This window comes from Hyla sarda, chromosome 4 (genome assembly GCF_029499605.1).
Source record: "Hyla sarda isolate aHylSar1 chromosome 4, aHylSar1.hap1, whole genome shotgun sequence".
Classification (NCBI taxonomy): domain Eukaryota; kingdom Metazoa; phylum Chordata; class Amphibia; order Anura; family Hylidae; genus Hyla; species Hyla sarda.
This window is the reverse complement of record NC_079192.1, coordinates 103,939,840-103,964,323: the sequence shown is the minus strand read 5'-3', so window position 1 is coordinate 103,964,323 and position 24,484 is coordinate 103,939,840. Positions and strand designations below refer to the sequence as shown.

Genomic DNA, 24,484 nt, shown 5'->3' with positions numbered 1-24,484 from the left:
TGCAAATGTTTGTTAGTTTCTTCATTGGACTTGAATAACAAATTATGGTAGTTTCTATAGACAAGTTTATTATTATCTTTACTAGTATAATTTTTTTCAAGTAAAAAGTAATTATAAAAAAAAAGAAAAGAATCCAGGAAACCATGGTGTTTTCTTATTTGATAACTGTATGTCTATTATATAGAGGTACACAATCCACTTTGCGCTTACTGTTTTATACTGCACACTTTTTAAGCTGAAAGGCTAGAAGTGGCATTGACCTCTGGTACCACAACTACAGCAGCACATCTCCTGCACTATTCATCATATTCCATGCTGTATTGCTTTCTTTAAAGGGTACTCCGCTGGAAAACAATTATTATTTTATTTCTTTTTTTATTTATTATTTTTTTTAAATCAACTGTTCCACAGGAAGTTGTCTTTCTTTATGGAGTTCTTTTCAGTCTGACCACAATGCTCTCTGCTGACACCTCTGTCCGTATCAGGAACTGACCAGAGCAAGAAAGGTTTGCTCTGGGGATTTGATTGTACTCTGCACAGTTCCTGACATGGACAGAGGTGTCAGCAGAGAGCATTGTGGTCAGGCTGAAAAGATCTCTAGATAGAAATGCAACTTCCTGTGGTGCATACAGCAGCTGATAAATACTGTAAGGATCAAGATTTTTAAATAGAAGTAATTAACAAATCTGTTTAACTTTCTGGCACCAGCTGAAAAAAAAATGTTTTCCACCGGAGTACCCCTTTAACAAATTGTATACGGCCTAAACATGCGTTACTAGTTGGCGCCATTCAGTAAATTGAAATGTTTCTGTTGCTGTTCTCCACCACAGTATACCGATTCCCATGACAGAAGCATTAAATTCAGTATGTCACTACTAGCCATAAAGAGGTTGTGCGCTGCCCTTCAGTTCGGAGCTCCGCTCACAGCGTCCGGAAGTTAATTACTCCAAACGCTGTGTGCGGGCTTCCGTGTTCGCAGCCACCGGGCGTGACGTCACGCCCGGCCCCTTCGTGACGTCTCGCCCGCCTCCTCATGACGTCACGCCCGCCCTCTCTACCAAAGTCTATGGGAAGGGGGCGTGACAGCGGTCGCGCCCCCTTCCCATAGACTTTCGTTGAGGGGGCAGGCGTGACGTCATGAGGGGCCGGGCGAGACGTCATGAAAGGGCCGGGCGTGACCCCACCGGAGAACCCTTTTAAAATGTAAGGCAGTGGTCTCAAACTGTGGCCCTCCAGATGTTGCAAAACTTCAACTCTCAGCATGCCCTGACAGCCAACGGCTGTCCCGGCATGCTGGAAGTTGAAGTTTTGCAACATCTGGAGGGCCACAGTTTGAGACCACTGATATAAGGACACCTATATCATTTCATTCTGATACTAATATGTGTTCTCAGCCTTTCTTTTCGTGTCACCTATGCTCTTCCAATACCTGCGACACTGGCAAGAAACTTGTACTAGAAACTTTTCTGTACGCTCTGCAGTCAGCCACTCGGCTCCAGTGTCTCATGTTCAGCAGTGCTATGTGAGACTGTGAAGGAGCCTGTGGTTGGAGAACATATCCAGGCTATCAATTGGCTGTGAGTAGGGAGTGAGGCAGGGCTGCTTATAACAGGGAAGTGTTTAGACTGTCAGCTCTCGCTGCTCCCTCAACTCCAGCCAAGGACTCCAAACAACAGTGAATTGACAGAAGGCTGATAAGTGGGCACTATTGAAGAGCATTGATCTCCAGCGCACACACTCGGGGTGGGGGATCTTGTCCTTCTTTTCCAAGCAGCAGCTGGTCTCCGCATACCAGGAAGTGTCCCAGATTTCCCTTGTTTTGAGCATGTATCTGCATCACATGACCCGATGACTGTATAACCCAGTGACAAGATAGTATTCAGCTTTGTGCTTCCACTGGTGGTCACAAGTTTTCCCTTTATAATCTAAATACGACCCATTGTGTGCCCTTCTTGTTTCGATGACAGACAGCGGTGACTTATTTCAAGCAGCTGGCCAAGTCTTTTGGAAGCCACAAGATCGTCTTGTCCCCTATTTAGCAAGTATCACATTTTTGCAACTAAGGCATATCTGCGCCAAACCCAACGCAGACCTATCTGAGGTCTTTTTGCCACCTTAAACCTTCCCTTTATATCTTTATCTAAAACCTATTATAAATATTTTTGCTTGTGTTTTTTTTTTTTTTAAGCAAACTTTTGCAAGCAGCACAGTATCTGTTTACTCGAATGGCATGCAAGACCTCATTCTGAGCATGGGTCGTGTTGTAGCTTAGGTGTACCGTTTTTTCGGGGTAAAAAATGGTTGGGGGAGTTCTTATGAGCATTGTACTGGAAAACGAAAGGATAAATGGCTACGCCGCAGGGGAATCCGTAACTGGACAGGTGGTTTTGCAGCTGCTGGAAGATGTTCAAGTGTTAGGGCTTCACCTTCATGCAGGTGGCGGAGCATTCGTATCCTTGACGGTGAAGAGAGAAGAAGAATGGTTTGAATGTCTCAACGAGGAGATGGCCTTAATGGCAACATCCACAGGTGAGAACCCCCAATTGTATTAGTTGACATTGGAATATACTGGCTCAAGACTTTCTAGGATTAGAAAAACAGAGCTGATTTCTTCCAAGAACAACAACATTTCTGTCCTCAGGTTGTGTGTGGTATTTCAGTTCAGTTCCATTGAAGTGAATGGAAGAAAGTTGTAATATCGAACACAACCTGAGGACAGGTGTGGTGCTGTTTTTGAAAGAAATTTGCAATGCTTTTCTGTTCCTGGATAACCCACTAACCCCTTAAGGACCAAGCCCATTTTCACCTTATGGACCAGAGTGTGTTTTGCAAATCTGATCACTGTCAATTTAAGCATTAATAACTCTGGAATGCTTTTACTTTTCATTCTGATTCCGAGATTGTTTTTTCGTGACATATTCTACATTAACATAGTGGTAAATTTTGGACATTACTTAAAATTTGAAAAATGTTGCTTTTTTTTTAACTTTGAAACTCTCTGCTTATAAGCAAATTAGACATATCAAATACATTATATATTGATTCACATATACAATATGTCTACTTTATGTTTGCATCATAATGTTGACATGTCTTTACTTTTGAAAGACATCAGAGGACTTCAAAGTTCAGCAGCAATTTTCAAATTTTTCACAATATTTTCAAAATCAGAATTTTTCAGGGACCAGTTCAGTTTTGAAGTGGATTTGAAGGTCCTTAATATTAAAAATACCCCATAAATGAACCAATTATAAAAACGCCCCCCCCCCCCACAAGTATTCAAAATGACATTCAGAAAGTGTGTTAACTCTTGATTCAAAATCTTCATTGTTTACACTCGCATGTTCTTGTAGACGCAGTTTTTGACATTTTGCAAGGGGTAAAAGGAGAAAAAGCCGCCAAAATTTGTAACCCAATTTCTCTCGAGTAAGGAAATACCTCATATGTAGATGTCAAGTGCTCTGCGTGTGCACTAGAGGGCTCAGAAGGGAAGAAGCGACAATGGGATGTTGGAGAGTGAGTTTTTCTGAAATGGTTTTTGGGGGGCATGTCACAATTTAGGAAGCCCCTATGGTGCTAAAACAGCAAAAAAAAACATGGCATACTATTTTGGAAAGTACACCCCTCAAGGAACGTAACAATGGGTCCAGTGAGCCTTAACACCCCACAGGTGTTTGACGACTTTTCGTTAAAATCGGATGTGTGAAGGAAATTTTTTTTTCACTAAAATGCTGGTTTTCGCCCAAATTTTAAATTTTTACAAGGGATAATAGGAGAAAATGCCCCCCAAAATGTGTAACCCATCTCTTCTGAGTATGGAAATACCCCATGTGGGGATGTCAAGTGCTCTGCTGGCGCATTACAATGCTCAGAAGAGAGGGAGTCACATTTGGCTTTTGGAAAGCAAATTTAGCTGAAATGGTTTTTGGGGGGCATGTTGCATTTAGGAAGCCCCAATGGTGCAAGAACAGCAAAAAAAAAAAAACACATTGCATACTATTTTGCAAACTACACCCCTCAAGGAACGTAACAAGGGGTGCAGTGAGCCTTAACACCCCACAGGTGTTTGACAAATTTCCGCAAAATTTGGACGTGAAAATGAAAAATTAGATTTTTTTTTCATTAAAATGCTGGTGTTACCCCAAATTTTATATTTTCACAAGGGGTAATAGGAGAAAAAGTCTCCTAAAATTTGTAACCCCATTTCTTGTGAGTATTGAAATACCCCATAAGTGGATGTAAAGTGCTCTGTGTGAGAACTACAATGCTCAGAAGAGAAGGAGTGCTATTGAACTTTTGGAGAGAGAATTTGGTTGGAATGAAAGTCGAGAGCCATGTGTGTTTACAAAGCCCCTGTGGTTCCAGAACAGTGGACCCCTCCCATATGTGACCCCATTTTGGAAACTACACCCCTCACAGAATTTATTAAGGGGTGCAGTGAGTATTTACACCCCACTGGCGTTTGAAAGATCTTTAGAACACTGGGCTGTGCAAATGAAAAATAAAATTTTTCATTTTCACGAACAACTGCTCCAAAAATTTGTCAGACACCTGTGGGGTGTAAATGCTCACTTTACCCCTTATTACATTACGTGAGGGGTGTAGTTTCCTAAATGGGGTCACATGTGTGGGGGTGGTCCACTGTTCTGGCACCATGGGGGCTTTGTAAACACATGGCCTTCAATTTTGGACACATTCTCTCTTTAAGGGGGTACTCTGCCCCTAGACATTTTATCCACTATCCAAAGGATAGGGGATAAGATGTCAGTTCGTGGGGGTCCTGCCGCTGGGGAAACCCGGGATCTCGGCTGCAGCACCCACCGGTTTGGCTTCCGGCAGCGCTGGAGGGTCTCATCCTAATGTCTCACAACCACGGTGACGGGAGATCGTGACGTCACAACCCCACCCCCATTTGACTTCATGCCCCGCCCCCTCAATGCAAGTCTTTGGGAGGGGGCGTGACGGCTCTCACGTCACCATGGTCGGGAGCTGAAGCCTCCAGCGTTTCCGGAAGCCGCAACAGGTGGGTGCAGCAGTCGAGATCCCGGGGGTCCCCAGCGGTGGGACCCCTGCAATTTGACATCTTATCCTCTATCCTTTGGATAGGGGATAAGATGTCTAGGGGCGGAGTACCCCTTTAACCCCTTAGGAACAAGCCCATTTTGGCCTTAAGGACCAGAGCGTTTTTTGCACATCTGACCACTGTCACTTTAAACATTAATAGCTCTAGAATGCTTTTAGTTATCATTCTGATTCTGAGATTGTTTTTGCGTGACATATTCTACTTTAACATAGTGGTAAATTTTTGTGGTAACTTGCATCCTTTCTTGGTGAAAAATCCCCAAATTTGATGAAATTTGAAAATTTTGCCTTTTTCTAACGTTGAAGCTTTCTGCTTGTAAGGAAAATGTATATTCCAAAAATGTATATTCATTGCATCATAAAATTGATGAGTTTTTACTTTTGGAAGACACCAGCGGGCTTCAAAGTTCAGCAGCAATTTTCCAATTTTTCACAAAATTTTCAAACTCGATATTTTTCAGGGACCAGTTCAGTTTGAAGTGGATTTGAATGGTCTTCATATTAGAAATACCCCATAAATGACCCCATTATAAAAGCTACAGCCCCCAAAGTATTCAAAATGACATTCAGTCAGTGTTTTAACCCTTTAGGTGTTTTGCAGGAATAGCAGCAAAGTGGAGGAGAAAATTCAAAATCTTCATTTTTTACAATCGCATGTTCTTGTAGACCCAATTTTTTAATTTTTGGAAGTGGTAAAATTAGAAAATTTTTACTTGAATTTGTAGCCCAATTTCTCTCGAGTAAGTACATACCTCATATGTCCATGTAAAGTGTTCGGCGGGCTCAGAGATTTTGGAGAGAACATTTTTCTGAAATGGTTTTTGGGGGGCATGTCACCTTTAGGAAACCCCTAGGGTGTCAAAACAGCAAAAAAAAAACACATGGCATACCATTTTGGAAACTAGACCCCTCGGGGAATGTAATATGGGATAAAGTGAGCCTTAATACCCCACAGGAGTTTCATGACTTTTGCAAATGTAAAAAAAAAAAATTATCTAAAATGCTTGTTTTCCCAAAAATTTTACATTTTTAAAAAGGGTAATAGCAGAAAATACCCCCCAAAATTTGAAGCCCAATTTCTTCCGATTCAGAAAACACGCCATATGCGGGTGAAAAGTGCTCTGCTGGCGCACTACAAGTCTCAGAAAAGGAGTAGTCACATTTGGCTTTTTGGAAGCAAATTTTGCTCTGGGGACATGCCGCATTTAGGAAGCCCCTATGGTGCCAGGACAGCAAAAAAAAAAAAAACCATGGCATACTATTTTGGAAACTAGACCCCCTCGGGGAACGTAACAAGGGGTTAAGTGAACCTTTAATGCTTGTTTTCCCTAAAATTTTACATTTTTAAAAAGGGTAAAAGCAGAAAATAGCCCCCAAAATTTGTAACACAATTTCTCCCAAGTACGGCGATACCCCATATGGGACCCTAAACTGTTGCCTTGAAATATGACAAGGCTCCAAAGTGAGAGCGGCATGCATATTTGAGGCCTAAATTAGGGACTTGCATAGGGGTGGACATAGGACAATTCTACGCCAGTGATTCCCAAACAGGGTGCCTCCAGCTGTTGTAAAACTCCCAGCATGCCTGGACAGTCAGTGGCTATCTGGCAATACTGGGAGTAGTTGTTTTTCAACAGCTGGAGGCTCTGTTTTGGAAACAGTGGCGTACCAGACGTTTTTCATTTTTATTGGGGAGGGGAGGGGGGCTGTGTAGGGGTATGTGTATATGTAGTGTTTTTTACTTTTTATTTTGTTTTGTGATAGTGTAGTGTTTTTAGGGTACAGTCACATGGGCGGGGGTTCACAGTAGCTTCTCGCTGGCAGTTTGAGCTGCGGCATAAAATTTGCTGCAGCTCAAACTTGTAGCCGGATACTTACTGTAAACCTCCGCCCATGTGAGTGTACCCTGTACGTTCACATTGGGGAGGGGGGAACATCCAGCTGTTGCAAAACTACAACTCCCAGCATGCGCTGACAGACTGTACATGCTGAGAGTTTTAGTTTTGCAACAGCTGTAGGCACACTGGTTATGTATCACTGAGTTTGTGACCTAACTCAGTGTTTCACAACCAGTGTGCCTCCAGCTGTTGCAAAACTACAGCTCCCAGCATGTACAGTGCATGCTGGGAGTTGTAGTTTGCAACAGCTGGAGGCACACTGGTCGTGAAACATTGAGTTAGGTAAAAAAAAAACTGAGTTTCACAACCAGTGTGCCTTCAGCTGTTTCAAAACTACAACTCTCAGCAGTCACCGACAGCCAACGGGCATGCATGGGAGATGTAGTTATGCAAACAGCAGATGCACCACTACAACTCCCAGCGTGTACTTTAGCTGTTTGTGCAAGCTGGGGGTTGTAGTTATACAACAGCTGAAGGTACACCAGTGCCACCTCACCCCTGATGGCTATGGCTCTTCGGGGCCGTTAGAGACGGCCCCGAACAGCCTGTAATTCCGGGTCACCGGGTCACTAGAGACCCGATTGACCCGGAATCGCTGCAGATCGCTCGGCTGAATTGTCCAGCAATCTGCGGCCATCACCGACATGGGGGGACAGAATGATCCCCCCTGGGCGATATGCCGCGATGCCTGCTGAACGATTTCAGCAGGCATCCGGCTTCGGTCCACAACCGGCTAGCGGTGGGGACCGGATTTCCCACAGGCGTATGGATACGTCCTCAGTCCTTACGCCCTGTGTCCTGAAGAGGTTAAGAGCCCAATGGTGCTCCTTCTCTTCTGAGCATTGCAGTGCTCCAGCAGAGCACTTTAAATCCACATAGCACTTTACATCCACATATGGGGTATGTTCTTACTCAGAAGAAATGGGGCTACACATTTTGGGGGGATTTTTCCTGTTCTCCCTTGTGAAAATGAAAAATGTAGGGTAACACCAGCATTTTACTGAAAAAAATGTTTTGTTTTTTTCATTTTCACATCCAACTTTAACAAAAATTTGTCAAAAATCTGTGGAGTGTTAAGGCTCACTATACCCCTTGTCACATTCCGTGAGGGGTGTAGTTTCCAAAATGGGGTCACATGTTGGTATTTATTGTCTTGCGTTTATGTCAGAACCGCTGTAAAATCTGTCACCTCTATGCAAATCACCAATTTAGACCTCAAATGTACATAGTGCGCTCTCACTTCTGAGCCTTGTTGTGCGCCCGCAGATCACTTTACACACATGGGGTATTTCCATACTCAGGAGAAATTGCGTTACAAATTTTGGGGGTCATTTTTTCCTGTTACCGCTTGTGAACATAAAAAGTATGGGGCAACACCAGCATGTTAGTGTAAAAAAAACTATTCTTATACACTAACATGCTGGTGTAGAACCCAACTTTACCTGTTCTTAAGGGGTAAAAGGAGAAAAATCCCCCCAAAATTTGTAACGCAATTTCTCCTGAGTATGGAAATACCCCATATGTGGCTCTAAACTGTTGCCTTGAAATACGACAGGGCTCCAAAGCGAGAGAGCGGCATGCACATTTAAGGCCTAAATTGGGGATTTGCATTGCCACAAAAATACCCTACGGCAGTGTTTCCCAAACAGGGTGTTTCCAGCTGTTGAAAAACTTCCAGCATACCTTGACAGTCAGGGGTTGCCCGGCAATATTGGGAGTTGTTGCTTTTCAACAGCTGGAGGCTCCGTTTTGGAAACAGTGCCATGCAAGAGGTTTTATTTTATTTTAATTGGGGGGACTGTATATGTAGTGTTTGTTTTTAGGGTACATTCACAAGGGCGGGGGTTTACAGTAAGTTTCTCGCTGGGAGTTTGAACTGCGGCGGAAAATTTGCCACATCTCAAACTTGCAGCAGAAAACTTGCTGTAAACCCGCCCGTGCGAATGTACCCTGTACATTCACATGGGGGGGGGCAAACCTCCAGCTGCACTGACAGACCAAACTCCCAGCATGCACTGACAGACCATACATTCTGGGAGTTGTAGTTATGCAACAGCTGGAGGCACATTGGTTGCAAAACAATGAGTGTTTGTTACTTAACTCAGTGTTTCACAACCAGTATGCCTCCAGCTGCTGCAAAACTAGAACTATCAGCATGTACAGCCTCTCTGTGCATGCTGCGAGTTGTATTTTTGCAACAGCTGGAGGCACACTGGTTGCAAAACACTGAGTTAGGACACAATCTCTGTTTCACAACCAATGTGTCTCCAGCTGTTGCAAAACTGCAACACTTAGCATGCATTAACAATCAAAGGACATGTTGAGCGTTTTAGTTTTGCAACAGCTGGAGGCACACTGCTACAACTCCCAGTATGCCCTTTAGTAGTCTGTGCATGCTGGGAGTTGTAGTTATGCAACAGCTGGATGCATCGCTGCCATGATCGCCGCCCCGATTGGTCACCCCGATGGATCGTGATTGGTCGGTCGTTCCGACCGATCAATCACGTGATCGTGAGGTGGCACCTCACTCCTGCTGGGTAAGGGTGAATGGAGTTGTCCGCGTGGCAGAAACCGAAATTCCCATGGGCGTACAGGTACGCCCTGTGTCCTTAACCCCTTGGGGACGGAGCCCATTATGACCCTAAGGACGGGAGCATTTTTTGCAAATCTGACCACTGTCACTTTAAGCATTAATAACTCTGGGATCCTTTTACTTATAAATTTGATTCCGAGACAGTTTTTTCGTGACACATTCTACTTTATGGTAGTAGTAAATTTTAATCAATACTTGCATCATTTCTTGGTGAAAAAATAAAAAATTTGATGAAAAAATAAAAAATTTGCATTTTTCTAACTTTGAAGCTCTCTGCTTGTAAAGAAAATAGACATTCAAAATAAATTATATATTGATTCTCATATACAATATGTCTACTTTATATTTGCATCATAAAGTTGACATGTTTTTACTTTTGGAAGACATCAGAGGGCTTCAAAGTTCAGTAGCAATTTTTCACAAAATTTTCAAAATCGGAATTTTTCAGGGACCAGTTCAGTTTTGAAGTGGATTTGAAGAGCCTTAATATTAGAAAAACCCCACAAATGACTGAATTATAAAAACTGCACCCCTCAAAGTATCCAAAATGACATTCAGTAAGTGTGTTTATCCTTTAGGTGTTTCACAGGAATAGCAGCAAAGTGAAGGAGAAAATTCAAAATCTTCATTTTTTACACTTGCATGTTCTTGTAGACCTCAGTTTTTGAATTTTTACAAGTGGTAATAGGAAAAAAAGCCCCCCAAAATTTGTAACGCAATTTCTCTTGAGTAAGGAAATACCTCATATGTGTATGTCAAGTGTTCGGCGGGTGCAGTAGAGGGCTCAGAAGGGAAGGAGCGACAATGGGATTTTGGAAAGTGAATTTTGCTGAAATGGTTTTTGGGGGGCATGTCACATTTAGAAAGCCCCTATGGTGCCAGAACAGCAGAAAACCCCACATGGCATACCATTTTGGAAACTACACCCCTCAAGGCACGTAAAAAGGGGTCCAGTTAGCCTTGACACCCCACAGGTGTTTGACGACTTTTCGTTAAAATCAGATGTGTAAATGAAAAAAAAATTTCACTAAAGTGCAGTTTTTTCCCCACATTTACTATTTTTACAAAGGCTAATGGGAGAAAATACACTCCATAATTTGTAACCCCATCTCTTCTGAGTATGGAAATACCCCATGTTAGGACGTAAAATGCTCTGCGGGCGAACTACAATGCTCAGAAGAGAAGAAGCGCCATTGAGCTTTTGGAAAGAGAATTCGTTTGTAATGGTAGTCAGGGGCCATGTGCGTTTACATAGCCCCCCGTGGTGCCAGAACAGTGGACCCCCCACATGACCCCATTTTGGAAACTACACCCCTCACATAATTGAATAAGGGGTGCAGTGAGTATTTACACCCCACTGACGTTTGACAGATCTTTGGAACAGTGGGTTGTGCAAATGAAAAATTAAATTTTTCATTTTCACGGACCACTGTTCCAAAAATCTGTCAGACACCTGTGGGGTGTAAATGCTCACTGCACCCCTTAATACATTACATGAGGGGTGTAGTTTCCAAAATGGGGTCACGTGTGGGGGGGTCCATTGTTCTGACACTATGGGGGCCTTGTAAACACACATGGCCTTCAATTCCGGACAAATTTTCTCTTCAAAATCCCAATGGTGCTCCTTCTCTTCTGAGCATTGTAGTGCACCCATAGAGCACTTTACATCCACATATGGGATATGTTCTTACTCATAAGAAATGGGGTTACAAATTTAGGGGGGGGCTTTTTTTATTTTCCCTTGTGAAAATGAAAAATTTAGGGTGACACCAGCATTTTAGTGAAAATTTTTTTTTTTTCATTTTCCCATCCAACTTTAATGAAAAATTTTCAAACACCTGTTCAGGCTCACTATGCCCCTTGTTACGTTCCGTGAGGGGTGTCGTTTCCAAAATGGGGTCACATGTGGGTATTTATTTTTTTGCGTTTATGTCAGAACCGCTGTAAAATCAGCCACCCCTGTGCAAATCACCAATTTAGGCCTCAAATGTACATGGCGCACTCTCACTCCTGAGACTTGTTGTGCATCCGCAGAACATTTTACGCCCACATATGGGGTATTTCCGTACTCAGGAGAAATTGCGTTACAAATTTCTGGTTTTAGTTTTTTTTTTTTCTTTTGCCTCTCGTGAAAATAAAAAGTAAAGGACAACACCAGCATGTTAGTGTAAAAAAAAAATTTTTTTTACACTAACAGGCTGGTGTAGACCCCAACTTTTCTTTTTCATAAGGGGTAAAAGGGGAAAAAAAGCCCGCAAAATTAGTAGTGCAATTTCTCCCGAGTACGGAAAAACCCCATATGTGGCCCTAAACTGTTTCCTTGAAATACGACAGGGCTCCGAAGTGAGAGAGCTCCATGCGCATTTGAGGACTAAATTAGGGATTGCACAGGGGTGGACATAGGGGTATTCTATGCCAGTGATTCCCAAACAGGGTGCCTCCAGCTGTTGCTAAACTCCCAGCATGCCTGGACAGTCAGTGGCTGTCCGGAAATGCTGTGAGATGTTGTTTTGCAACAGCTGGAGGCTCTGTTTTGGAAACACTGCCGTACAATACATTTTTTTTTTTTTTTTATTGGGGGGACAGTGTAAGGGGGTGTAAATGTAGTGTTTTACCCTTTATTATGTGTTAGTGTAGTGTTTTTAGGGTACATTCACACTGGCAGAGGTGATCGTCGCTGATCGTCGCCAGCTGCCGTCGCCGATGGGGAAGTGGATCTTCGGCGCCGGTCCCTGTCGGTTTCCCCGTCCTGCCCCGCCTATTGTGGGTGGGCAGAACGGGGAAACCGAAAGTAAACCCCTCCGCCCCCGATCTGCTATTGGTGGTCGCGTCTAGACCACCAATAGAAGAGATAGGAGGGCTGGCACCTCTGCCACCTCACTCCTATTGCTTCTGTTGCTGTTTGCTGTTTGGGCATGCTGGGAGTTGTAGTTTTGCAACATCTGGAGGGCTACAGTTTATAGACCCCTGCACAGTGATCTCCAAACTGTGACCCTCCAGATGTTGAAAACTACAAATCCCAGCTCGGACCGTGCGGACACTGCAGTCTCCTATAGACTGCTATGTGTTCCGCTAGGATTTCCGCCTGAAGAAAGAGCAACCCCTTTCTTCAGGCGGAAATTTTCTAGCGGATTTTTCATCTGGATTTTCCGCTTCACAAATTCTGAAGTGTGAATTTGTGAACGGAAAACCATTCACCACACTATACATTATAGTAAGCGGAATTTCTGCCGGTAATTTCAAAGCGAAAATTCCGGCGGAAATTCCGTAGTATGAACCTAGCCTTAGAGACCACTGTATAATGGACTCAAACTGTAGCCCTCCCGCTTTTTCAAAACTACATATTCCAGCACGCCCAAACAGCTGTCTGGGCATGCTGGGAGTTGTAGTTTTGCAACATCTGGAGGGCTACAGGTTAGAGACCACTGTATAATGGTCTCAGACTGTAGCCCTCCAGATGTTGCCAGGCAACTTACCGCTTCCGTAGGATCCAGGAAGCCGCCCTCTTCTGCCGCACGTCATCGCCACCTGCCGATCACCGTCGCCCGCACCCTCCGGATCAGTAAGTGGATCTTCGGCGCCGGTCCCCGCCGGATTCCCCATCCTGCCCCGCCTATTGTGGGTGGGCAGGACGGGGAAAATGAAAGTTAACACCCCCGCCCCGATCTGCTATTGGTGGTCACGTCTAGACCACCAATAGCAGGGATAGGAGGGGTGGCTCCCCTGCCACCTCACTCCTATCCCTTCAGGGGGTGTCTTAGACAACCGCGATCCCCCTTATATTCCGGGACACCATAGACCCGTATGACTCGGAATCAGCGCACATTGCAAGTGTGAATTCACTTGCGATTTGCGTCGATCGCCGACATGGGGGGGTCTAATGACCCTCCTGGGAATTTGCACGGGGTGCCTGCTGATTGAAATTCCCACAGGCGTATGGATACGCCCTTCGTCCCCAACAGGTTAAAGGGGTACTCCCGGGAAAATTTTTTTTTTTTTTATTAATCAACTGCTGCCAGAAAGTTAAACAGATTTGTAAATGACTTCTATTAAAAATCTTAAGCCTTCCAATACATTTTATGGGCTGTATACTACAGAGGAAATGCTTTTCTTTTTTGATTTCTCTGATTTCACGACCATAGTGCTCTCTGCTGACCTCTGCTGTCCATTTTAGGAACTGTCCAGAGCAGCATATGTTTGCTATGGGGATCTTCTCCTGCTCTGGACAGTTCCAAAAATGGACAGCAGAGGTAAACAGTGAGCACTGTGGTCATGACATCAGAGAAATCCCCCCCCCCCCCCCCCCCCCAAAAAAAAAAAGCATTTCTTTTGTAGTATATAGCTCCCAAAACCGGAAGGAATATGATTTTTTTAATAGAAGTAATTTACAAATCTGCTTTAACTTTCTGGCACCAGTTGATTTTTAAAAGTTTTCCACGGGAGTACCCCTTTAAGTACCAGAACGTCACGGCATACCTGTACACCCTATGTCCTTAAGGGGCTAAAGGAGGGGTGATATTCTGTAAGCTTTCCATTCATGTCTGGTACATATTTGATTTGTAAACTGTGTTTGTATATATAGATAAGGCTGTTCACATTATAATTTCACAATTGATGTTTATGTTTGAATACATCAGATATGTATAGAAACCTTTTTATTCAATGCAGCTATAGACTTTTATTACTAAAATATAGTGCATACTTCTGAGTTTGTATTTGCCTTCTTTATGTCTGTATAATTTTTTTTGGGATGGTAAACACACTCCGTACATCCAATGTGTACATGCCCCCGTGTGATGTCATGTACCGCCCCCTCAATGCAAGTCAATGGGAGGGGGCGCGACGGCCGTCATGCCCCCTCCCATAGACTTGCATTGAGGTGACGGGACATGATGTCACATGGGGGCAGAGTCGTGACGTAACGATACTCCAGCCCTGTGGTCGTCATGTTTCACACTCGGAGCCTCTAGCGCTGCAGAGAGCTCACAAAGGTGGGTACAGAGTGACAAATTGGATAGGGGAAAAGATGTATGATCGCGGGGGTCCTGCCGTTGGGGGGCCCCCCGTCATCATACATCTTTTCCCCTATCCTTTGGATAGGGGATAAGATGTACTAGGGCCGTAGTACCCCTTTAACCCCTTAACGACGCAGGACGTAAATGTACGTCCTGGTGATGTGGTACTTAACGCACCAGGATGTACATTTACGTCTTGAGCATAACCGCGGGCATCGGAGCGATGCCGGCATCATGCATGCCAGGTCCCGGCTGTGGATCGCAGCCAGGGACCCGCCGGTAATGGCGGACACCCACGATCCCGCTGATGTCCGCCATTAACCCCTCAGATGCTGTGAGTGATTAATACAGATCACGGCATGTGCAGCATCGCGGTCACTTAACAGGATGATCGGATCGCCCGCAGCGCTGCCGTGGCGATCCGATCATCCTGCACAGCAGACGGAGGTCCCCTCACCTGCCTCCGCTGCCTTCCGGGAGTCTTCTGCTCTGATCTGCCTTCCCGCAGACCAGAGCAGAAGATGACCGATAACCCTGATCAGTGCTGTGTCCTATACATAGCACTGAACAGCATTAGCAATCGAATGGTTGCTATAAATAGTCGCCTATGGGGACTATAAGAGTGTAAAAATAAAAGTAAAAAAATAAAGTAAAACAAATGTGAAAAACCCCCTCCCCCAATAAAAACGTAAATTGTCCCATTTTCCCTATTTTACCCCCAAAAAGTGTAAAAAAAAAAAAAGATTTTATGTACATATTTGGTATCGCCGCATGCGTAAATATCCGAACTATTAAAATAAAATGTAAATGATCCCGTACGGTGAACGGCGTGAACGTAAAAAAAAAAATTCCAAAATAGGTGCTTTTTTTTTTATAACATTTTATTCCCAAAAAAATTTATAAAAAATGTAATAAAAGTTTTGTATAAGCAACTATGGTATTAATAAAAAGTACAGATCACGGCGCAAAAAATGAGCCCTCAATACACCGCTTATACGGAAAAATTAAAAAGTTATAGGTCTTCAATAGAGGGATTTTAAACGTACTAATTTGGTTAAAAAGTTTGCGATTTTTTTTTAAGCGCAACAGTAATAGAAAAGTGTATAATCATGGGTATCTTTTTAATCCTATTGACCCAGAGAATAAAAAACACATGTCATTTTTACCATAAATTGTACGGCGTGAAAACAAAACCTTCCAAAATTAGCAAAATTGCGGTCTTCTTTTTAATTTCCCCACACAAATAGTATTTTTTTGATTGCACCATACATTTTATGGTAAAGTGAGTGATGTCATTACAACTGACAACTGGTCGCGCAAAAAACAAGCCCTTATACTAGTTTGTGGATGAAAATATAAAAGAGTTATGATTTTTTGAAGGGGAGGAGAAAAAAACAAAAAAGTAAAAATAAAATTGTCTTAGTCTTTAAGGTCCAAATGGGCTGAGTCCTTAATGGGTTAATAGGATTCCTCTGCACAGTGCACACTGCAGAATGTCCACAGATCATTCTTTTTGAAGAATCTGCCTGAAATACCTTGCCGTCCATGGGGACGGTGATGTACGTGTGGTCCTACCTATGACTGATTCTGTCGCACTGGCCGCACTCAGAATCTCAGGCCGGAAAAAGTTTTTTTATCTGCTCATTTTTTTTTATAGAGCATTTCACATTGTTTTCTATATTATGGTGGTTGGTGGATAGTTTTTTGCAGTGGATAGCAAGTTATCATTTGTGCCTTTTCATAAGTTGAGCACTAATTTTGAACACTGCAGCACTAATTTTGAACACTGCAGCATTATTTTGCAATAACTTACACCATCACTCAGAAATGTGTCAGATGATCGACTACTTCGAGGTACTGTGTGAGGTTTTCCGCCGTGCGCACGTATGTTAAATTGTAAATATATTTACTAAGGTTTCCACAGAAAACGTGGTGGATTTGAGCTGAGGAAAACCAGACAGATCAGAGCAGTTGGGGGGGAAAAAAAAGCAAAATGTAGGAAAAAGTGCAAAATGTAGGGAAATGTTATAAATACTTGTAGGGAATTAAAACCCACAAAGAAAACTACACTCCACTCTTAGTAAATCAGGCCCATTGTGTTCCTATTGTGTTTATCAGAAGAAGGAAAAAAAAACCTTATGAGGCTGATGCCTATTGACCCATATTGGGGGGGGAAAAATTCCTTCCCGACAATCATAATAAATCCCTGGGTCAACGTTCTGTCCCTATACATCCATTCTCCATAAGCTGTAATGTTATTACTCTCCAGAAACACAACCAGACCTCTTTCTAATTCTTATTGAGTTCACTATGACCACTTCCCCTGCCAAAGAGTTCCACAGTCTCACTGCTTTTACAGTAAAGAACGCCTCTCTTTGCTGGTGTAGAAACCTTCTTTCTTTTAGACTTAGAGGATGCCCTCTTGTTATAGATATAGATGGACATTTATCAACGGGTTTAGTCAGGTTTTCTTTACTATATTTGTCGCAACTGCGACTACGTGTGTTTTCGTGAAGAACAAGAAAAGCAAGAAAATTCAAACTTGCTTACGTAGTAAATTTTTCAAAATGGATTTGCTTTAGTCGGGTATTTATCAACTGCGACAGTCGCAACTGCGCAAAAAAAGTCTCAACAAGGTTAAAAATTTACTAAATTTACTCCAGCTCAAACATGGAGCAGAAAAAGCTACTAACAAAGTAAAAAAAGGAAAAATTGCTTACGTGAAAGAAAATTATCAACAGGCTGAAACCAGTTGATAAATAAGTCACACATAAGCAAAAAAAAAAAAGTAAGGAAAAAGTTACTAAAAAAAAGAATACATAAGCAAACATTGATAAATGTCCCTCATAGTCCTGGGTGCAAATAGATCATAGGAGAGATCTCTGTATTGTCTCCTAATATATTTATACATAGTTATTAGGTCACCCCTAAGCTTTTCTAAACTAAACTATCATTCCACGTATTACTCTGGTTGCCCTTCTCTGAACCCTCTCTAGCTCCACTATATATTTTTTGGAAACTGGTGCCCAGTACTGTACACAGTATTCTATGTATTTTCTGACTAGTGATTGTTTTATATCCTATCTCTATTTACTATGAACTAAAAAAAATAAATAACTAAAAGCAGGGCGACCATCCTCTAAGTGGGGTGATCCTATAAATTTTGCCAGGTGATTTACTAAGAGACATGGGTGATCATGAACTTGGTAACTGACAATATGCCCCATAGGACATATGGTAAGATTGTTGAACCACCATTTATGTAATTTCCTTATTGGGAAATCAACCCTTCTAAAAAAAAAAAAAAAAAAAATAATTAGTATGGCCCAATCTCACAGAAAATCTACAATTGCACAAATAGCTGAAAAGGTATGTCAGAACACACAAAGTTTGTCACAGTACATATCTATGCTAACCCTGAAAGTGCCTACAATGGGCACATGAGCATCAGAACTGAACCATTCTTCCTTCTGATGAATCGCATTTTCTTTTAGAATATTAGATAGCTTGGTGTGTGTAACTTACCTGGGAAACAGGTGGCACTAGGATGCGTTCTAGTAAGAAGTCAAGTCAGTGTGATGCTCTCCTCAGCTTGTGGCATTCATGAGTTTGTTACTTTGACACATATCACCTACCGAGACATTTTTGCACACTAAGTACACCTCTTCATAGCAACATTTTTCCCTAATAGAAGGGGTGTCTTTGAACTATTTGTCTTTATTCTTCAAACCGTTCCTGAACTATATTTGCACATTATTTTGCTAAAATTGTTGACTCTTTCAACAAATTCCCCAGATATGTGGGATGTGCTGGAAAAGCAAGTCCAGCCCATGGAGATCGTCTCTCACAACTTACAGGATTTAAAGGGGTACTCCACTGGCCAGCATTCAGAAATAAATGTTCCAAAAGCTGTTTTCGTGACAGTCACGCCCCCTCCCATAGACTTACATTGAAGGGCATGGCCATGATATCACAAGGGGCATGGCCAACCTCCGCAGCACGAAAACAGCATTCGGAACTGGCCAGTGGAGTACCCCTTTAAAAGGTCCACTGCTAAAGTCCTTGTTCCAAACATCACAGGACACCTTTAGAGAACTTGCAGAGACCTCAATGGTTCCTGTTTTGGCAGGAAAAAGGGTACTTGCACAGTATTAGGCAGTTGTTTTTAATGTTACGACCAGTGGCTGTATAAAAGCTTTTGGCAGTAGCCATAGAATTAGATCTTAAACAAAACTTTCTTATCGCAGATTTTCTGTTTTATATTTACAACATTGTAGTTCTAGTCTTCAGAGGTTGTTAAATTAGCAAATAATCAACAAAAGCTGATCTTAGATAAGCAATGAAAAACAGAAAAGGTGCTATTAATAACTTTATTTGTTTATTGTTCAGTACATAGAGTAGATGAGGACAATAAGTTAGAAAATACAAAGCTTTGAAGGGGTTGCCCAGTGAAACAAAACTTATTCCCTATCCACTGGAGATCATGAGGGAAGGGTAGGGGGGCCCACAGGATAGGGGATAAGTTGTGTTTCACTGGACAACCCCTTTAAAGCTATGTTCTCTCCATCAAATTTACTGCATAGTGATTTTGGCGACTTGATTACTTCCCAAAATCATAGGGTTCAGAAGCCTATGTTTGCAATATCAAACAATATTGTGGAGAGCAAAAGTATTGTAGTATACATCCTGTTCCAAATTATTATGCAAATTCTATTTGTGTCACAAAGATTAAATATTTAGTTTTTTAGTTTAACTCATGGATGGCCTTGTGTCTCAGGGCTCTTTTGATCACTGAAAACTATTTTGGATACCTGTGATAATTAGATTGCCAGGTGAGCTCAAGTTAAGGAAAAACTACTAAGAGTTGGTGTTCCACATTCTTAAGCAGAACACATTTTCAAGCAATATGTGGAAGAAAAATGGTCTGTCTGCTGCCGAAAAGAGTGCCTTGGACGAGGTATGAAAAAAAACATTGGATATTTCACAAAAACGTAAGCGTGATCATCGCACTATTAGGAGATTTGTGGCTGATTCAGAGCACAGACAGGTTTGTGCAGATAAAGTCACACTGAGGAAGATTTAAGCCAGATCCAGGCATTGGATCAAGAGAGCAGCTGCTAAAATACCATTACATAGCAGCAAACAGATATTTGAAGCTGCTGGTGCCTCTGGAGTCCCACGGACATTAAGGAGTAGAGTCCTCCAGAGTCTTACACTGTCACGATCCCGGCTGGTAGGAGGTGGATCCTCTGTGCCAGAGAGGGATTGGCGAGGGCCGTGCTAGTGGACCGGTTCTAAGTCACTACAGGTTTTCACCAGAGCCCGCCGCAAAGCGGGATGGTCTTGCTGCGGCGGTAGTGACCAGGTCGTATCCACTAGCAACGGCTCAACCTCTCTGACTGCTGAAGATAGGCGCGGTACAAGGGAGTAGACAGAAGCAAGGTCGGACGTAGCAGAAGGTCGGGGCAGGCAGCAAGGATCGTAGTCAGGGGCAACGGCAGGAGGTCTGGAACACGGGCTAGGAACAAACAAGGCAATGCTTTCACTAGGCACAAGGGCAACAAGATCCGGCAAGGGAGTGCAGGGGAAGTGAGGTATAAGTAGGGAGTGCACAAGTGGAACTAATCAAGGTAATTGGGAAGATTGGACCAGGCACCATCATTGGTGCACTGGCCCTTTAAATCGCAGAGACCCGGCGCGCGCGCGCCCTAGGGAGCGGGGCCGCGCGCGCCGGGACAGGACCGACGGAGAGCGAGTCAGGTACGGGGTGCGCATCGCGAGCGGGCGCCACCCGCATAGCGAATCGCATCCCGGCTGGAGGCGGTACCGCAGCGCACCCGGTCAGTGGATCTGACCGGGGCGCTGCAGCAACGAGGATGAGGCGAGCGCTCCGGGGAGGAACGGGGACCCGGAGCGCTCGGCGTAACAGTACCCCCCCCCTTGGGTCTCCCCCTCTTCTTGGGGCCAAAGAACCTGAGGACAAAAAACTCAATTTTTCCGTGATGAGGTCCGAGGCACATTAGGAGGGGTTCCGTGCGGTAACGCACGGCACAGTCCAATCTTTCATTGTTAACACAATTGATGTAGAGGGGTCTGGCGAGACTGGTCACAGGGACGTTGAATCTGTTGATAAGAGAGGCCAAAAAAAAATTTCCTGCAGATCCGGAATCCAAGAAGGCCATAGTAGAGAAGGAGAAGGTAGAGGCAGATATCCGCACAGGCACAGTAAGGCGTGGAGAAGCAGAGTTGACATCAAGAACTGTGTCACCTTTGTGCGAAGTCAGCGTACGTCTTTCCAGGCGGGGAGGACGGATAGGACAATCCTTCAGGAAGTGTTCGGTACCGGCATAGTACAGGAAAAGATTCTCCATGCGGCGTCGTGTCCTCTCTTGAGGTGTCAAGCGAGACCGGTCAACTTGCATAGCCTCCACGGCGGGAGGCACAGGAACGGTTTGCAGAGGACCAGAGGAGAGAGGAGCCGGGGAGAAAAAACGCCTCGTGCGAACAAAGTCCATATCCAGGCGGAGCTCCAGACGCCATCCGGAAAAACGCATGTCAATGCGAGTGGCAAGATGAATGAGTTCATGTAGGTTAGCAGGAGTTTCTCGTGCGGCCAGAACATCTTTAATGTTGCTGGATAGGCCTTTTTTAAAGGTCGCGCAGAGAGCCTCACTATTCCAGGACAACTCGGAAGCAAGAGCACGGAACTGAATGGCGTACTCGCCAACGGAAGAAACACCCTGGGCCAGGTTCAGCAGGGCAGTCTCGGCAGAAGAAGCTCGGGCAGGCTCCTCGAAGACACCACGGACCTCAGCGAAGAAGGACTGGACTGTGGCTGTGGCAGGATCATTGCGGTCCCAGAGTGGTGTGGCCCCAGACAAGGCCTTTCCAGAAAGGAGACCACGGCAGAGTCTAGAGTCCTCATCAAATTTGTCCGGCAGGGACAAGCAGGGGTTAGGAGCGGCCGGTTGCTGCGGAGGAGTTGCAGGAGCCGGCGGAGGAGATGGTTGTTGCAGCTGCTGTGTCGGTGACTGAAGTTGCTGTATCTGCGGCAGCAGCTGCTGTATCTGTGACTGAAGTTGCAGTGTCACGGTGGTCAAGTATGCCAGCTGGTGATTTCGTTGGGCAATCTGTCGGGCTTGCTGGGCGACCAGTCGGGCTTGCTGGGCGACCAGTGTGGGGAGGTCGGCGACAACTGGCAGAGGAACTTCAGCGGAATCCATGGCCGGATCTACTGTCACGATCCCGGCTGGTAGGAGGTGGATCCTCTGTGCCAGAGAGGGATTGGCGAGGACCGTGCTAGTGGACCGGTTCTAAGTCACTACAGGTTTTCACCAGAGCCCGCCGCAAAGCGGGATGGTCTTGCTGCGGCGGTAGTGACCAGGTCGTATCCACTAGCAACGGCTCAACCTCTCTGACTGCTGAAGATAGGCGCGGTACAAGGGAGTAGACAGAAGCAAGGTCGGACGTAGCAGAAGGTCGGGGCAGGCAGCAAGGATCGTAGTCAGGGGCAACGGCAGGAGGTCTGGAACACGGGCTAGGAACAAACAAGGGAATGCTTTCACTAGGCACAAGGGCAACAAAATCCGGCAAGGGAGTGCAGGGGAAGTGAGGTATAAGTAGGGAGTGCACAAGTGGAACTAATCAAGGTAATTGGGAAGATTGGACCAGGCACCATCATTGGTGCACTGGCCCTTTAAATCGCAGAGACTCGGCGTGCGCGCGCCCTAGGGAGCGGGGCCGCGCGCGCCGGGACAGGACCGACGGAGAGCGAGTCAGGTACGGGGGCCGGGGTGCGCATCGCGAGCGGGCGCCACCCGCATAGCGAATCGCATCCCGGCTGGAGGCGGTACCGCAGCGCACCCGGTCAGTGGATCTGACCGGGGCGCTGCAGCAACGAGGATGAGGCGAGCGCTCCGGGGAGGAACGGGGACCCGGAGCGCTCGGCGTAACATACACCTGTGCATAAACCTTCTATTCGGCCACCACTTACCAATGCTCACAAGCAAAAACTGCTGCATTGGGCAGAAAATACATGAAGACTAATTTTCAAGCAGTCCTGTTCCCTGATGAGTTCCGAGCAACCCTGGAGAGTCCAGATGGATGGAGTAGTGGATGGTTGGTGGACGGCCACCCTGTTCCAACAAGGCTGCAACGTCAGCAAAGCGGTGGTGGAGTCATGTTTTGGGCTGGAATCATGGGAAGAGAGCTGGTCGGCCCCTTTAGGGTCCCCGAAGGTGTAAAGATGACCTCTGCAAAGTATATTGATTTTCTGACTGAACACTTTCTTCCCTGGTACAGTTGGAAGAACTATGCTTTCCGTAATAAAATCATTTTAATGCATGACAATGCACCATTTTATGCAGCAAAGAATACCTCTGCATCAATGGCTGCTATGAGGTTGAAAGGAGAGAGAGTCATGATGTGGCCTCCATCCTCCCCTGACCTCAATCCTATTGAGAACCTTTGGAGCTTCCTCAAGCAAAAGATCTGAGCGTGGGAGGCAGTTTACATCCAAACAGCAGCTCTGGGAGGCTATTCTGACATCTTGCAAACAAATTCAAGAACTCACAAGTTCAATGGATGCAAGACTTGTGAAGCTGCTATCAAATAAGGGGTCCTATGTTAAAATGTAATGTGACCTGTTAAAATGTTGTTAAAAGTTTGATTGAAATAGCTTTTGATTTCAGTAAATATGATGCAAAAACAACAAATGACAATTTTCAGTTCTTTACAACCTATAAAGTGTTTTGAAATTTACTGTGCGTAATAATTTGGAACAGTGCATTGTAAGTTTTTTTATGTTTAAAAAAAATACTGTTACCATTAGGAGGTTTGTTCAATAAAATATGAATTGTACTCTTAATAGTTGATAACATGAGAATTATGCTGACTTATTTACATCAATTATTTAGGTAAATTAATTATTTGGAACAGGGTGTAAATGTTGATTACCTAGATAATAGTGACCACTGAAAAAGAGGATCATACTCATACCTCTGTTGGGGAAAGATAAGATACCACCCCCTTTGCTCCATAAATTGATCATTCCATGCATAGATTTTGCAGGAAAACAAGTTGTTTTGAATGCGCTTCTTCTGTTGATCTCACAGAATTATCAGCTGCTTGGACTGGTTTTACACATGTTTGAATTATGTAGAGACACAACCTTTCATGTTATGTGTGACACAGTAACAACAACTGAGTTCCAGGCTCCTAGCATAGTGAGCTGCCTACTGGAACAACATGTGCTTCTGCTAATAATAGCCCAAGTATAAGCAGGGAACCAGCATCCCATTACTTTATTGAAAGTACAGCGATAATGTCATACCTACATGTTCTACTACTGTAAAACGCCATATGAATGACCACATAATATTTGTATTAGAATTTTCACAATAAAATAACATTAGTGCCCTCTGTGCATCATAGACTGGTGACTCTTAAAATGGCATTCCAGGCTTAGACATCTTATCCTGCCGCTGGGACCCCCACACGATTTCTGTGCCATGTGCTTCCCCTGAGACGGAGACATGACGTAAAGCCACGCCCCCTCTATTCATGTCTATGGGAGGGGGTGTGACTGCCGTCACCTCTCAATCTCTGGAGCAGCGCACGGCTGTCACGGTGCCGGCTGGCAGGTAGTGGACCCTCTGTGCCAGAGAGGGATTGGCGTGGACCGTGCTAGTGGACCGGTTCTAAGCCACTACTGGTTTTCACCAGAGCCCGCCGCAAAGCGGGATGGTCTTGCTGCGGCGGTAGTGACCAGGTCGTATCCACTAGCAACGGCTCACCTCTCTGGCTGCTGAAGATAGGCGAGGTACAAGGGAGTAGGCAGAAGCAAAGTCGGACGTAGCAGAAGGTCGGGGGCAGGCGGCAAGGTTCGTAGTCAGGGG

General features: G+C 44.4%; 1 protein-coding gene across 1 annotated transcript in view; it reads left to right on the top strand.

Moving 5' to 3' along the window:
* The first annotated feature begins 1,608 nt into the window (after positions 1 to 1,608).
* The window catches only part of ARRDC4 (arrestin domain containing 4), a 94,515-nt gene continuing 71,639 nt past the window's right edge, over positions 1,609 to 24,484 (top strand). Inside the window, exon 1 of the mRNA XM_056571846.1 lies at positions 1,609 to 2,529. Within this exon, the coding sequence (XP_056427821.1) occupies positions 2,298 to 2,529 (232 nt within the window). The 5' untranslated portion in view covers positions 1,609 to 2,297. The remainder of the gene's footprint in view (positions 2,530 to 24,484) is intronic.